Raw genomic sequence first — 15378 nt, forward strand, 5'->3', positions numbered from 1 at the left:
TGGCCACTCTACATCTCACAAGAGAAGAATGTAATTCACTTCTGAAGTTGTGAGGCCCAAAATGTTTCAACTTTTCAGGGCTGGAGAGATGGCTCAGCAGTTAAGAGCACTGACTGCTCTTGCAGAGGACTTGGGTTCGATTCCCAGCACCCACATGGTGGCTACAAACTGTCCTTAACTCCAGTTCCAGGGGAATCTGAAGCCCTCTTCTGACCTCTGAGGCATTGCACAACATGGGTACACTCAAATACACGCAGGCAATATACTTATACACATAAAATAAAAATAATAAATAAAATATTAAAAAAAGAGGTTTCAACTTTTCATCCTTAGGGGAAAGGCTTCAGTCTTGGTTTAGAACCCCAGTTCTGCTTCTTTTTTCACTCAGTGACTAACTTCTCCAACCTCAGTTCCCTCACTGGTTAAATGAGACCAATGCCATATACCTAGAGGAACAGTACCAGCCTGCTTGAGGGAATGTCTGCTATGGCATGGCCAACAGTGTTCTTCCAGAGAGGGGCAAATTTTGTGTTCGCCTTTTATCTTTCTTTCATTTTTCCTTTCTTAAAAAAATTAATTTATTTAATCTATGTTTGGTCTTCTTGAGACAGGGCATAGTCCTAGCTGACCTGGAACTTGCTATTCAGACAAGGTTGACTTGGATTCTGAGAGATTTACCTGCCTCTCTCTCCCAAGTGCTGGGATTAAAGGCATATGCCACCACACCCGGTTTATTTTAATTTTATGTGAAAGTTTTTCCTGCATGTATGGATGTGCACCATAGGCATGCAGTGCCTGTGGAAGCCAGAAGAAGGTGTCAGATCCCCTGAAACTGGAATTATAGATTGTTGTGAGCCTCGGCATGGGTACTGGGAACCAAACCTGTGTTGTGTGCAAGAGCAGCAAGTGCTTTTAACTGTGGAACCATCTGTGGCCGCTTTCCTTTTTTTGAGACAGGATTTTGTGTACCTCAGGCTTGCCTTGAACTTGATGTGTATGTAAAGTTGACCTTGAACTTCTGCTCCTCCTGCCTCCAGCTCTCCACTGCTCAGATTACAGGCCTGATTTCCTGTTTCAGGGTTCAGAGTAGCTGGGCTTGTAAACATCACCAGCATGCCTGGTTTTACATTAATATATGATTATTTCAGAAACTTTATAGGTCTGTGAATTCTTTGTATCAGAATTGGCAGTGAGTTGTGCTTAGGTCTTAAATAAATCTCATGTCTGTAGAAGGAAGATCATGCTGAAAAAGCACATTGAAATGAGACAACTCTGAGTTTAAGTCTCAGTGCCGTCCTGACCAGTAACTCTGGGCATGTTAGTCAGAACTTCATAGGCCACCTGATAATTCTTCCCACCTTTTTTAAGATCTGCATTTCAGAGGCCTGGTGTTTTTCTCTTTTTTTTAAAAAAAGTTTAAATTCATGGGGGCTGGAGAGATGGCTCAGTGGTTAAAAACCTGTTTTTGCAGAAGACTCGAGTTTGAATCCCAGTATCAAAATGGCAGCTAACAACTGTCCATAACTCCAGTCCCAGGGGGTCTGACAGCCTCTTCTGACCTCCGCAGGCACTGCATGACACAGGTGCACTTACCTACATGCAGGCAATACACACATACACATAAAAATAAATAAAATTTAAAAAAATTAAAATTTATTTATTTTTATTGTAAGTGTACAAATGTTTTGCCCACAGGTATGTGGGTGGGTGCACCACAAGGGTGCAATGTTGACAGAAGGGGACATTGGATCTCCTGGAACTGGAGTTCTGGATGGTTGTTAGCTTCCATATGGGTGCTGGAAACTGAACTAGGGTCCTCCACTAGAGCCATCTCTCCAGACCCAGTGGTTTTTTTTTTTTTTTTTTTTTTGGTCTTTTTGAGACAGGGTCTCCCTATAGCCCCAGCTGGCCTGGATCTTGCTATGAAGACCAGGCTGACCTCGAACTCACAGAGATCCACCTGCCTCTGCCTCCCAAGTGCTAGGACTAAAGGCATGTGCCACCACACCTGGCTTCGGCCCCAGTGTTTTTAATCTTCCAGTGAGGGTAAGATAGGCTCTTGGTAGAGACACAGTAAAGTTTAACTGAGATAATGTATCTGAGTACTTGGCACATGTAGCCTCTCAAGAAGTGAGACCATCAGGACTCAGAATAAAAGGGCTGGGTATCTGTGACAGAGCTAACACTCCCATGAACCCCAAGCAGTTGGCTCCAGTACTGGGTTTTAAGATGCCCAGGGCAAACAACCAGTGTCAGGGCTAGCCTGGACTGAACAGGATGGGAGCTCCTGATGTTGGAGAGGGGTCAAGGAATAGAGGCTGTAATAGGCCTTACTCTCCTCTCCAGCAGCTGTAGGCTTGGGTCTGGCCAGGAGTTGGGGACTGAGAGTTGCAGCAGAATTGAGGACAGCCCTGTGCAAGTTTGGAGTTTGGAGTACAGTGTTCTGGCTACACGGTCAGGGGTTTGTAAGAGCTCCCCTCTTGGTCCGAAGACCAGACAAGGACACTTTGACAGAAAGAAACCATCAGCATGCACAGGACGAACGTCAGCTTCTTAATCAGTCCAGGAGAACAGAGCCCAGCTGAAGCATTCTGCTCTCATTTAATTATCAAAACGATTCCTCTTCTGTCCTCCCTAGGGCTGCATGCCCCAGATTCCCTGGGCCCAGTAATTGCCTCTCTGTTAATAGAAATCATCATTATTTATTACACTGGGTGTGCCAGCTTATTTCAGCTCTCCTTGTAGCAACATTAAGGGGAGTGCTTGGTAGCACATCATCAAAGTGACGCTACTTAATGATAAGAGTGAAGACTCCCAAACTGCTCTCTCCCTAGGGGGGCTGAGGAAACATGGACGGAGCCTAATGAGGGTAATGTGTAGGGTCTGCAGCAGAGCCCTGACATGGCCCATGTGAGCAAGAGGTCCAGGCCCAGGAACCTGTGCCCAGTAATGGACAAACTTATAAAAGTCAAGACTGAGCCTGGAGCCTGTAGTTCTGGAGTGCACTTGAATTTAGGCTGGACACTGGGCTGGCTGCCACTATCCATGACTTTTAGACCCTCTGGGCAACACTAGAGAATCCTACCCACCTGCTGTCAGCTGTCATATCCAGGGGCAATGCCTGCCTACCTCTGTGTGTTGTGAACCCTGCCTTGACTCCTCTACGTGTGGCCTTAAGGGGACTGGACTCTAACGCAGGTGACCTAGCACTTTCTAAAAACTCTTTTCTGTCTTTAGGTAGTTCTGTTCTTTTATTTATCTATTATTTTTATTTTATATGGATGAGTGTTTTGCCTGCATGTATGTAAGTGTACCATGTGCATGCAGTGCCCACAGAGGCCAAAGAGGGTGTTGGATCCCCTGGAACTGGAGTTATGGACAGATGTTAGCCTCCATGTGGGTGCTGGGAATCAAACTCTTCCTTGGAAGAACAGCAAGTGTTCTTAATCGCTGAGCCATCTCTCCAGCTCTGGTAGCTGGAGAGGTAGCTGTTTTTTGAGGTCCTAGAGTGACTCATTAGTTTGGGGGACATGCTCTTGAATACCTATTGTTTACTTTACAGATGAGAAGAGGGAGGCTCAGAAGCCAGCCTAAGCCCAAGAAATAGTTGGCTAGTACTGGAGCCTAGGGCCAACTGTCCTCCAAACTCTCTTCCCTCCATGAGATCCCCTGCTGAGAGTGTCTGAGGAGGGGCTAAATAATTTCCATTACACAGGGGACACATTTAGGAAGCTTTGTGAATTTGTATATTTATATATTCAGTTGAGTAGAAGCAATGTGGATGTTCTCCTCACTGCTGATCCTGGGGACGCAGGACAGTGCATTATGCAGTAGACAGGGACTTGGTATGGGGAAGAGGAGTCTGCGTTCTAGAATGCCCTCCAGGTTTCTTCTAAGTCACAGACAAAACCAATTCACCATCGCCTCATGTGTCACTGTGTCCCTTAGTTTTCATTGGTTGTTAGATAGTGAATTGTGTCCCCTCCTTCCAAGTTCAGATGTGGGAGTTGTCACCCCCAGAACTGGGAATGTGACCTATTTGGAGATAGAGTCTTTGGAGAAGTAATAAAATTAAACTGAGGTCACAAAGGTGGGCTCTGCTCATATAAGTGATGTCCTTATATGGGGGAGATTTGGACAAAGACGCAAGCAGAGGGAAGCTAATGTGAGGACCCAGGATGAGGATGGCTGCCAACAAGTCACGGGAGGGGCTGGACAGATCCTTCTCACAGCCCTCAAGAACCAACCCTGTCAGCACTTTGGCATCACATTTCCAGCCTCCAGAGTGGAGACAATGGACTTGTGTCATTTATTGATTTATTATTTATTTATATTTTATGTGTATGAGTATTATTCTTACATGTATCTAAGTGTAAATGTACCTGTGCTGTGGAGGCCAGGAGAAGGTATTAGGTCTCCTGGAACTGGAGTTACCCACAGTTGTTAGCCACCATGTGGGGGCTGGGAATGGAACCCAGGACTTCTGCAAGGGCAGCCAGATGGCTCGGGACCACTGAGCCATCTCTCTAGCCCCCAGTTTGTGCCATGCAAACCACTCAGTTTGGTACTTTGTTACAGTAGCCCTAGGAAAGGAACACATGAACTCTGAATTTCCTTCCAAACTACAGCATCCTCTCACTGTGTGGAAGAAGATACTGATGTTTTCGGCTTCCAGCTGACACATCCCCTTCAGGTCAACTTTAGAACTGATTTTGCTGTTGGTACTGCAGCCTCTCCAGTAATAGAAAGGGATATAGAAGTGAGGAGAAACTGAGGCAGGGACCAAAGTGTCAAAGCAATGGGGACATGAGCTGTTGTGTGAAAGGAAGTGTTTGTGGTTCTCCACTGCTCTCAGGGGACGGCTCACCACACTCATCTCTGGGAAAAGCCAGGCACATGTGAGCAATTTCAGAAGTTTTCTTGGGCACAGCTTCCTTGGTAGAGGTTTGCCTCACCCTCACACGTATATAATGGAATGTGATTCCACTGTAGTTCCATGTGGTGACTCGTGCCACTACAGTCAATAAAACCCACTCTCGGAAAGAAATTAGATTACGAGTCAGTAAAGGGTAGACAGTTGCTGAGTGGCTGCCAGTCATTCCCTGTGGAGAGCTCCCCATCTTCCCCTCCTCTTCATTTCCACCAAAATTACCCATGGCTGCCAAAGCTGGGCACTGGGGTTTGGATCTGTTATTTCGATTGCCTTGGATCCTCTGACACTGATGTGTATAGAATCCAGAGGAGTGTTCAACATGGCACCTGCTACAGGCAGAGGCACTCCAACATACACTGAAGGGACCCCCATGCCTCTCTCCAGCTACCATCTAGAGGACGCAGTCAGTGAGGTCTCCCACCATGAGGGAGTCTTACCTTACATGGGTGAGGATCCACTCCATATGTCTCTAATGTCTGCGCTTTTCTTAAGAAATTCAACTCAGATGTTGCTGGTGTTTGACCGCTGGAATAAAAAGGAGGTGGTTTCAGGGACTCCTGTTCTAAAAGGCTCCCCTGAGGTAAACTCTCTGTGAAGAAGGGCTCAGGGTAGGCCACATACTCCAGGAGTGTGCTCCTGCTTGGTTCTAGAACCAAGAGACTTGAATCTAAGGTGAGAACTCAGAGTGAGAGAGGCTACATAATGAATCAGGTGGGCTAAATGTGAACAGCAGGGAATAATGGGGCCACTCTGAGATGACAATCCTGCAGAAATACAGTGCCATGGGCTACAAAGATGGCTCAGCGGTTAAAAGTGCTTACTGCTCTTCCAGAGGACCCTTTGGTTCCTAGCTGGCTCACAACCACCTGTAACTCCAACTCCAGGGGGATTCAATGCCTCTGGCTTCCATGGGCACCCACACTCACAAGCACATATCCACAGGCACACACACACACACATACACATGTTTTTTTTTAAAAAAAAAAATCTTAAAATTAAAAAGAAATGCAGTGCCCAAGCCAGGCATGGTGGTATGTAGCATCTGCAACCCCAGCATTTGGGTAGCAGAGGCAGAGAGATCAGGAGTTGAAGGCCAGCTTCAACTACTTAGCAAGTTCCAGACCAGGGTGGGCTACATGAGATCCTGTCTTATAAAATCAAAACAGCCGGGTGTGGTGGTGCACGCCTTTAATCCAAGCACTTGGGAGGCAGAGGCAGGCAGATCTTTGTGAGTTCGAGGCCAGCCTGGTCTACATAGCGAGTTCCAGGACAGCTAGGGCTACAGAGACCCTGTCTCAAAAAGACAAAACCAACCAACCAACCAACCAACCAACCAACCAACCAAACAAACAAACCAAAACCATGGACTGGAGAGATGGCTCAGTGGTTAAGAGTGCTGGCTGCTCTTGCAGAGGACCTGGGTCTAGTTCCTAGCATCCACATGGAGGATAACAACTGTCTGTAACTCCAGTTTCAGAGGATCCAATGCCCTTGTCTGGCCTCCATGGGCATTGCACACACATGGTGCAGGCCAAGCACTCATACATGTAAAATAAAAATAAAATATTAAAAACCCAAACCCCAAAACAAAGAAAGAAGTAAGCAACTGCCACCACTACCATTCAAACCCCCAAACAGAATCAGGGCCCCAACATTGCTAGGTGTTGCAATTTAAAATTTTTATTACATTTTATTATTTGTGTGTGTGTGTGTGTGTGTGTGTGTGTGTGTGTGTGTGTGCGTGCGCACATGAGAGGTCAAAGGACAACTGGCAGGAGTCAGTTCTCTCCTTCTACCATGTGGGCCTGGAGATCAAACCCAGGTTGTCAGGCTTGGTGGCAGGTGTTGAACCATCTCTCCAGCTCAGTGTTGTGATATTAACAGACATTAGAGATACTGAATTTGTGATATTTTATAATATTAAGTACTGTGGAGACGAGCAAAATACATCTTTTGCCTGGCTCCCAGCTACAGGTTTCTTGACTGTGATCTGACATGGATTGACACACAGGAAGGGTCTAGTATATCCTGCCTCTGCCATTCAGCCCTCCCTCTCCCTCAGTCAAATGAGAGCATAGGAATGTGGGGTGAGGAGAAGCAGTGGGAGACTCTGCCTTGCTCTCCCAGGGTGATAATACAGAAGCTGAAAGGCCTGGCTCTAGCCATCTGAAGAGGTCTTAGCATGGCTCTCCTGCCTCACATGTGTGTGCATGAAACCCCCGTGGAGCCAGTGGTGGCACTGGCACTGAACTCTTGTGTGTGCAGAGTCCTGGAAAAATAGATTCAGTATGAGGTGGGTGGGCAGTTTGTGAAGTCAGCTCTGATGACCGGTGGGCAGGACTGTAGGTTGCTCATTTCTAGATTGATCAAGTAAGAGGGCAAAGCAGGAAACAAGCCCACCCAAGCAAGAAGCAGACCAGGCTCCCTAAAGTGCCCCTTTGAAGAGGCCTCTGTCCTTCAGCACCTTAACGTGTCAGCCTCTGTACTACTTCTGGAAAGGAGACCAAGAAATATAGCTCACAGCCTGGGCCCCAAGTGCCCACTCAGAGCTGCAGACAGGAAAGGAAACTTGGGCACATTTCCATACTGTGAAAGTGCATAGTATCAGGGGGAAGGTGGACTCCTGTATCTACCAAGAGATGTAGGGAGGGGTTTGGAAATATGCCTGAGTAGCAGGCACATGGCTTAGTACCTGCCTTCTAGGGAGCTCCCTCTTGTTCTATTTAGAGGAACTGGCCCTGTGGGATCCATTAATCCCTGGAGTTGGCTCAAATCTCCAGGCCCTCAAGGCTGGCATGATTTCTTGAGGATCCTCTGTCTGAACTATCTGGAGGACTATCCCAGTACTCTGACATCTCACTCTGAATGAATGGGAACCCACAAGCAGGTCTGTGTTTATTCTGATCTTTACCACAAGGGGTCGCCATTTCCCCACTGCTAGGGAGCAGTGACAAGGGAGACCCTGAGGCTCTGCACAGGGGGAGAGGTGGAAAAACCATAGACCAACCCTCATAGGTGTTGCCAATCTCCAGGAGACTCGGGACCTATCCTGCCATATGTGATGGCAGGGTGTCCTTCGCAAAGGTCGAGGTGGCTTTGGATTATGTTCATTCATGAAATCTTTGAGTGAAGATGAAAGTTTTTGGGGAAAATCATGGTCTGGTTGGAGCTGGGTTAAGTTCAGTATCATTAGAAGCATGGCCCACCCCAGTCCAGTCCAGTCCTTCTTCAGAACAGGAAATCTGTAAACTTCTTTACAGATTAAAAATTTGCAATTTATAAATCCTCATTCTTATCTGCTGTCCAGTTCCAATTTTCCTACAGACATAGAAAATTTTGTTTGGTTTAAGATTTTACATAATATCCTTCTGTGAATTATGTATACTGTGACCATAATTTGTGGTTTTCATCTCCCCTCATTTTTTAAAAATATTATTTTTATTTTATGTGTATGAGTGTTATGCCTGCATGTAGGTAAGTGTATCCATGTTGTGCAATGCCTGTGGAGGACAAAAGAGTCTGTCAGATCCCCTGGAACTGGAGTTATGGACAGCTGTTAGCTGCCATGTGGGTACTGGGATTTGAACCCGGGTCTTCCACAAGAACAATCAGTGTTCTTAACTGCTGAGCCATCTCTCCAGCCCCCTTTCCCCTTGTTTTTAAGGAAGGTGCATTTTGGTGGGGGGGCTTTTTGAGACAGGGTCTCCCTGTAGCCCCAGCTGTCCTGGAACTATGTAGACCAGGCTGGCCTTGAACTCACAGAGACCTGCCTGCCTCTGCCTCCCGAGTGCTGTGATTAAAGGCGTGCGCCATGCCCGCAGGAAGGTGCTTTTAAAAAAGTATTTTATTTATTATTTTTATTTTTTATGTGTATGAGTATATTGCCTGCATATGTGTAAGTGCAGTACAGTGCCCGCGGAGGTCAGAAGAAGGTGTCAGATCTCCTGGAACTGGAGTTACGGACAGTTGTTATCTGCCATGTGGGTCCTCTGTAAGAACAGTCACTGAGCCGTCTCTCCATCCCAAGGAAGGTGTCTTAAAATGAGAAAAACTCACACTGTTGGTAAATTCACAAAAGTTGAATTTATCAATCTTTTCTACCATGGTTAATATAATTTTTGGATTATTGCTTGTCTTAATAAATTTAAGATCACAAAAGTAAAAAAAAATTGTAATATGTTAAAATGGTGTGACATAGCATTTTGTTACTTTAAAACACTTTGACTTTTTTCTCCTCATAGTTTATTAGTTTGGGGACCTGTGTTCCAGTGTGTTCCAAACATTCTACTGAAGCTTTTTAAAAATCACTTTGTGGAAAAGCCTATTTCATGTGGATGAAAGACTGCATTAATGTTGTTTTATCAGGATTCTGCATAATCTGGATAGCCTAAGACAAGCTGAGCAAGGGGAGGCTCTGGGTAGAAGCCACTGCGTCCCCCGGTGCAGGTGTCAGGATGTCCTCAAACCAAAGCACTCTCAGTTACCCACTGTAGCTGGGAGGTGAGACCAGTCCTGTGCAGTCTGTCTTCTAAGCAGAAACCACTTGTCATATCCAAACCTCAGCCTAAAACACTCTTCTTGACTGGGAGGCCTATGGAGATGCGGTGAAGGGGGAGATGGGGGTGAAGCTGTTATTGGACCCATGAAAAATGGGACATCCCAGGGTCACCAGTGCTGGGAGCGTTACTCTGTGTTGGCATGCAGTCTCTTGAGAGCAGAGGATACACAGCACAGTGCTCAATGTGGCCAAGGGTCACATACCTGAGTTCAGTCTTGTGAATCTCAGCAATTTTCTTTTCCAGCTTCTCTGAATGTTTAGGAAAAAACTGGAATTTGGAGCTGTAGCCTTCAGGATGTTTCCCTGGGTCATAATCCCCAATCTCCGCTTTTCAAAGGAAGGTAAAAGAAAACAATCGTGGAGATAGGTAAATCATTACTGGCAAAGCAACAAGAGATTAACACACAGTGCAGTAGCCAAAGCATGAGACAAATTTACCAAAAGCAGTGGAAGCTGAGTTTGGCTGCAGGATGGCCAGATGGCAGGCCCACAGCGGGGAGAAGGTCCACAAATGGGCAGGCCCACAGGGGGAGCAGGTCCACAAAGGGGCAGGCCCACAGGGGGAGCAGGTCCACCCATGTTTTCCCCATTGTACATGAGTCCACGCTGGGTTGGTATTCAAGTCTGAGAGATAGTAGGGCTGACCTGTGCTCTGAGGTCACCATAAGAAAATTTGCAATAAAAGAGCAGAAACCAGGCGTGGTGGCGCACATCTGCAGTCCCAGCACTTGGGAGGCAGAGGCAGGTGGATCTCTGTGAGTTTAAGGCCAGCCTGATCTACATAGTGAGTTCCAGGACAGCTGGGGCTACAGGGAGACCCTGCTTCAAAAAGACAAAAAAAAAAAAAGAGCAGAAGCTCAGCCATCAGCCACACAGGAGGGCCTGGGAGCAAGGCTCTGAGCAGCAGCAGGAAACAGTGAGCTTGATCAGGAAGACAGAACCTCCTGGGCCCAGGCCAGTCTAAATACCTAATTCTCACCTTCAAGATTTTAGTAGAGACAAGAGAAGCAGCTGAATGAAAGGAATATATTGCATCAGGGGCTCCTCCCAAGCCCATGTGACCCCACGGAACAGATCCTCAAAAGACCATAAGAGTAAAAATAAATTGGTTTATTTGGGTCAACTGTATGGTCTTAAACATCCAAAAGGAAAGTATAACTAAAGAGTAAAGTGATCAGTATATTTCTTTAAGAGTTCAAGGGATTACACTTCCCAGACATTAGACTTAAGTCCATATAAATGTTATTTAGACAATTATTTCTCATTGATGATTTTGTTTCTAATCAGAAAGTGCTGCTCAGATGTAAGACTTCAAATCTTGGTTTGCAATACTGTAGTGCCCACCTGTAGCCAAGGGAGACAACAACCGGCTATTGTTCTAAAATGATGGCTAATTTTTTTTCTCCCCCTGTCTGGAAGCCTTTGCGAGGGAACTAACACTGATTCTAGCCATTCCAACAGCTATCAAAGTGCCTGAAAACAAATCCTGAGTCTATCAGTCTCGAGTCCAGCCTTGTCAGACAAAAGAAAAATGAGGAGGGACCCAATAGAGGGATGATTTTGGAAGCTCTTGTCAAGAAATTCCAATGGACTCTGGTATGAACGTTTGAAATTTGCCCTGTTCTGACCTTTTTCTGATTCCCTGTTTAGAACTTGTAGTGCTAACTACTCTTGCCTTTACTTCTTCTTCACATCTCCTAGGCACAAGTCAAGGACCTTCTTTTCTCCCTATAGTTAAGAGTTATACAATTTGGGAGTCTTTTAGATAAATCACTGAAGGGGTACCCCAATTGCCTCACCCTATATCCCTGTTCAGCATGGAAGAAGCCAGAGCAGTCTGTGTCCCAATTCCCCATAGGCAATTTGGGTAACCTCTTCAGAGGATGGTGTTAGGTAGGACTTGGCTAGGTGGTTATGGTAAAAAGACCCCAAAGAAAAGTAGCTAGTTTCATGGCTAAAAGTCAAAATGTCCTTGGGCCTCTTAGCAACATACTCTGCTCCAAAGGCCAAAAATGTCAAAAGTATTTGGGAGCTCTTATCTAATCCCTAAAAGATTTTAGGGTTACCTCTTCAGAGGGGGGAATGTTAGAGTAGCAAAAAATCCCATTAAAAAAAAAAAAGAGTACATGAAGTTGTCAGGAAAAATTGATTGGGAGCTATGGGAGGAGTTGGAGGGGAGGGAGTGGGCGTGAATTTGATCAAAACACCTTATATGCATGTATGAAATTCTCAATAATTTTTTTTAAACTTAAAAAAATAAAGGACCACATTGCAATGTCCACTGAGGGCTAACCAAGTAGGTGCAGTTTTTTCCAAGAGGCCTGTGACTCTGAAGCCTGGCTGTGACCACAGTGCTACTGAGCTTACTTAGGAGCACCGGATCCTAACGCTACTTTCCCAATGACCCAATGTCCAGGGGTGCCCTTCATAGGGAGCAGGTAGGGTATTGTAAAGGGCAGGAGGAGCTTCCAGCAGCTTCCTGGCTGTCCTTCCTTCCCTGGGAGAGCCACAGCCATGTCAGATGAGGATGGAATAATAGGAGGAAGCACACCTTCCTTCCACAGTTGAACTTGGTACTTTGTCTTATATTTTCCAACACAAATCATGGTGCTTTCCAAGTTATTTAGGGCTGAGGGTGGTGGTGGCCCATGTCTGTAGCCCCAAGTACCGGGGAATCTGAGGCAGGAGGATAATTGTAAAGCCCACAAATTCAAGGCTAGTCTAGACAACTCAGTGAGAACATGTTTCAAAAACAAACAAACAAACCCAAACTCCAGATTACTTGTTTAACAAGAAATAAATGCTTTCCATGAAGAATAAGTAGTCTTGAAGCTTGAAATAATTTACTTTGGTTTTATTTGAAAAGCACCAAGGAAAAATCACTAATGTTGGATAGCAAAACTTTTTTTTTTTTTTTTAAAAAGAGTTATTTTGGGGGCTGGAGAGATGGCTCAGTGGTTAAGAATACTGTTCTTGCAGAGAACTGGGTTCGAATCCCAGCACCCACATGGCAGCTAACAACTGTCTGTAAGTCCACTTCCAGGGGATCCAACAGCTTCTTCTGTCCTCCGCAGGCATTGCACAACACAGGTGCATTTACCTACATGCAGGCAATACACTCATGCACATAAATAAAAAAATATTTTAAAAAGAGTTATTTTATTTATGTATATGTGTGTCTGTGTGTATGTATACCACTTGGGTGGGGGTACCTGCAGAGGCCAGAAGAGGACATTAGAAGTTGGAGTTACAGATAATTGTAAGCTGCCAATATGGGTGCTGGGAAGTAAATGCAGGTCCTTTGGAAGAACCTCAAGCACTATTAACTACTGAGCTATCTCTTCAGCCCCTCAAATACTATATTTTTGGGGGGCTTTTGAGACAGGGTCTCCCTGTAGCTACAGCTAGCCTGGATCTTACTATGTAGACTAGACTGGCCTTGAACTCACAGAGATCTACCTGCCTCTGCCTCCTGAGTGCTAGGATCAAAGGCGTGCGCTACCACTCCTGGCTCAAATGTTTTTTAAAAAGGGCTGGAGGGCTGGGCATGGTGGCGCAGGCCTTTAATCCCAGCACTCCGGAGGCAGAGGCAGGCGGATCTCTGTGAGTTCAAGGCCAGCCTGGTCTCCATGGTGAATCCAGGACAGCTGGTGCTACAGGGAGACCCTGTCTCAAAAAGATGGGGGGAAAAAAAAAAAAAGGGCTGGAGAGATGGCTCAGCAGTTAAGAGCACTTGCTGCTCTTGCAGAGGACCTGGGTTTAGTTCTCAGAACCTGCATAGGAGATCTGATGCCCTCTCTGGCTTCCATGAGCTCCTGCATGCACCCATGGGTGTGTATAAACTCACATAGGCACATAGACACATACACATAAAAATAAATATTAAAAAAGAAGAGTTTGATATGATTATCAGGGTGGAACTGAAGAAAAGGCTAGACTTTAATACTGCACCTAGATCAGTCAGGTTTTCTCTTTAAAAAAGAAGGAGACATCTTGGGGTACCTTAAAATGAGCAAGCATCTGCTAGATTTCCTATTTAGCTGGTATTTACAATAAAAGTCTCAAGTTGGACATGATGGCACATGCCAGCACTCGGGAGGCAGAGGCAGGTGGATCTCTGTGAGTTCAAGGCCAGCTTGGTCTACATAGTGAGTTCCAGGCCAGATGGGCTACAGAGATGGGGTAACTGTTCCACTCTTAATACTGTTGTGATAGTTCTCCTGTCAACAAACACTTTCTAGTTTCTCCTTGAGTTGCTGAGAGTTCCAAGATTTGTAATCAAGAGTTCCTATTTTTTTTTTTTTTTTTGGTCTTTTTGAGACAGGGTCTCCCTGTAGCCCCAGCTGTCCTGGAACTCACTATGTAGACCAGGCTGGCCTTGAGCTCACAGAGATCCGCCTGCCTCTGCCTCCCGAGTGCTGGGATTAAAGGTGTGAGCCACCATGCCCGGCCAAGAATTCCTATTTTTTAAAGGAAATTTCATGATTTTAATGTTATGGTCCAAAAACGATCCTGTTGCTAATGACAGTCTCAGGCCCAAGGACTAAGACACCCTAGGAAGTAGCACTTGAATGTCCTCAGCATCCCATGGGAGAAGGGGCCTTAAGAGAATCACAGATCACCCTAGCCAGTCTGGGAACCAGCTGCATGAAGCTCAACTCTTCCTTATGAGCATGTCAAGAAATGGCTTCTCACTTGGAAATACTTGCAATATTGAGCATCCTCAGCCAAGAGGTCTCCAGAATAGATGCCATAATTCCACAAATGCCTCACATCTCAGAGATTTGCATAAGAGGATAGGAACAAATAATTGGGATTACTCTCCAGAATCTCAGAAACCTTATCAAGCAAAGATGCAGGGTAAGTCAAACAGTCAAAATGACTTGAGGGTCCTGGCAGTAAGGCCCTGGGTACAGGATTGGATTGGGTATTCTGGGCTTTCTGGCTGTGGGCAACCTTGAAAAAATTCTCCAACTTGGACTCTGCTTCAAGTTAGATACTGCTTAGATCCAAGAAGTAGTCGTCTGTAGTAACTGGAATAATGTAATCAGTATTTAGCACAAGAAGCAAATTTATCCTGTCCAGAGTCATTACCTTGAAGGATATAAGCTGCTAACAAGGCAGCATCTGACGTTTTACAGAGGAGGCGGCCATGGTAGAGATCCCTTTTGATCTGAAGGAAGACTAAGTACCTGCAGAGAAAACAGAATGAACTAGAAAGAATTTCTTTGATTGCTTTAAAGACATAAATATGCAATATAAGCATATCAAAAATCTTTGTCAGTACATTTTAAGAACATTAAGAACATTAAAAAATTCTCATACCACAGAACAAATACATTTTCCATTTCCCTGCAACACTCTCTCAAGTACTTTGAACTAATCATTGTTTAAGGTTCAAGTCAAAACACCTGTCAGTTTGCTCCAAAACTCAACATAGATATAGCACTTCCTAGTAAAAGCACAGTCCCCCCTCCACACCCAGGTGCTGGGATCTGGAGCAAGTCAGCCCCAACCAAAACAATGAAGGAAACTGCCATCAGAAATGGGCAAACTGGGCCTCCCTTTGCCTCAGGGGTGGAACAGTGGGTTAAGGGACAAGGTCAAAGAAGAGGTCAGCCTGGGCTTGTCAGGAGAATCTGTCCCTCTGAAGATGACTGACAGATCAACCAGATCTCTCCAAATCTGAATAAAATGTGAGAAGTTGGGGGCTGGTGAGATGGTTCAGTGGCTGGGAACACATTGCTCTTGCAGAGGACCTAAGTTCAGTTCCCAGCACTCATGTCCTAGGGTTCCAGGGGTCTGACACCCTCTTTTGGTTTCTATGGGCACCTGCACTCACCTGTACACACACACACACACACACACACACACACACACACACACA

At 45.5% G+C, this 15378-nt stretch overlaps 1 protein-coding gene across 3 annotated transcripts in view; it reads right to left on the reverse strand.

The window, feature by feature from the left end:
• The window catches only part of Frmd5 (FERM domain containing 5), a 370855-nt gene that overhangs the window by 23168 nt on the left and 332309 nt on the right, over positions 1 to 15378 (reverse strand). For all 3 annotated transcript variants that reach the window (XM_008849087.3, XM_008849083.2, XM_008849074.3), the window contains exons 5-7: positions 14586 to 14683; positions 9695 to 9818; positions 5371 to 5458 (exon numbers count right to left, since the gene is read on the reverse strand). In XM_008849087.3, the coding sequence (XP_008847309.1) occupies positions 5371 to 5458; positions 9695 to 9818; positions 14586 to 14683 (310 nt within the window). The remainder of the gene's footprint in view (positions 1 to 5370; positions 5459 to 9694; positions 9819 to 14585; positions 14684 to 15378) is intronic.

The sequence above is a fragment of the Nannospalax galili genome, unplaced genomic scaffold, assembly GCF_000622305.1.
Source record: "Nannospalax galili isolate Female #2095 unplaced genomic scaffold, S.galili_v1.0 scaffold732, whole genome shotgun sequence".
NCBI classification, from domain to species: Eukaryota; Metazoa; Chordata; class Mammalia; order Rodentia; family Spalacidae; genus Nannospalax; species Nannospalax galili.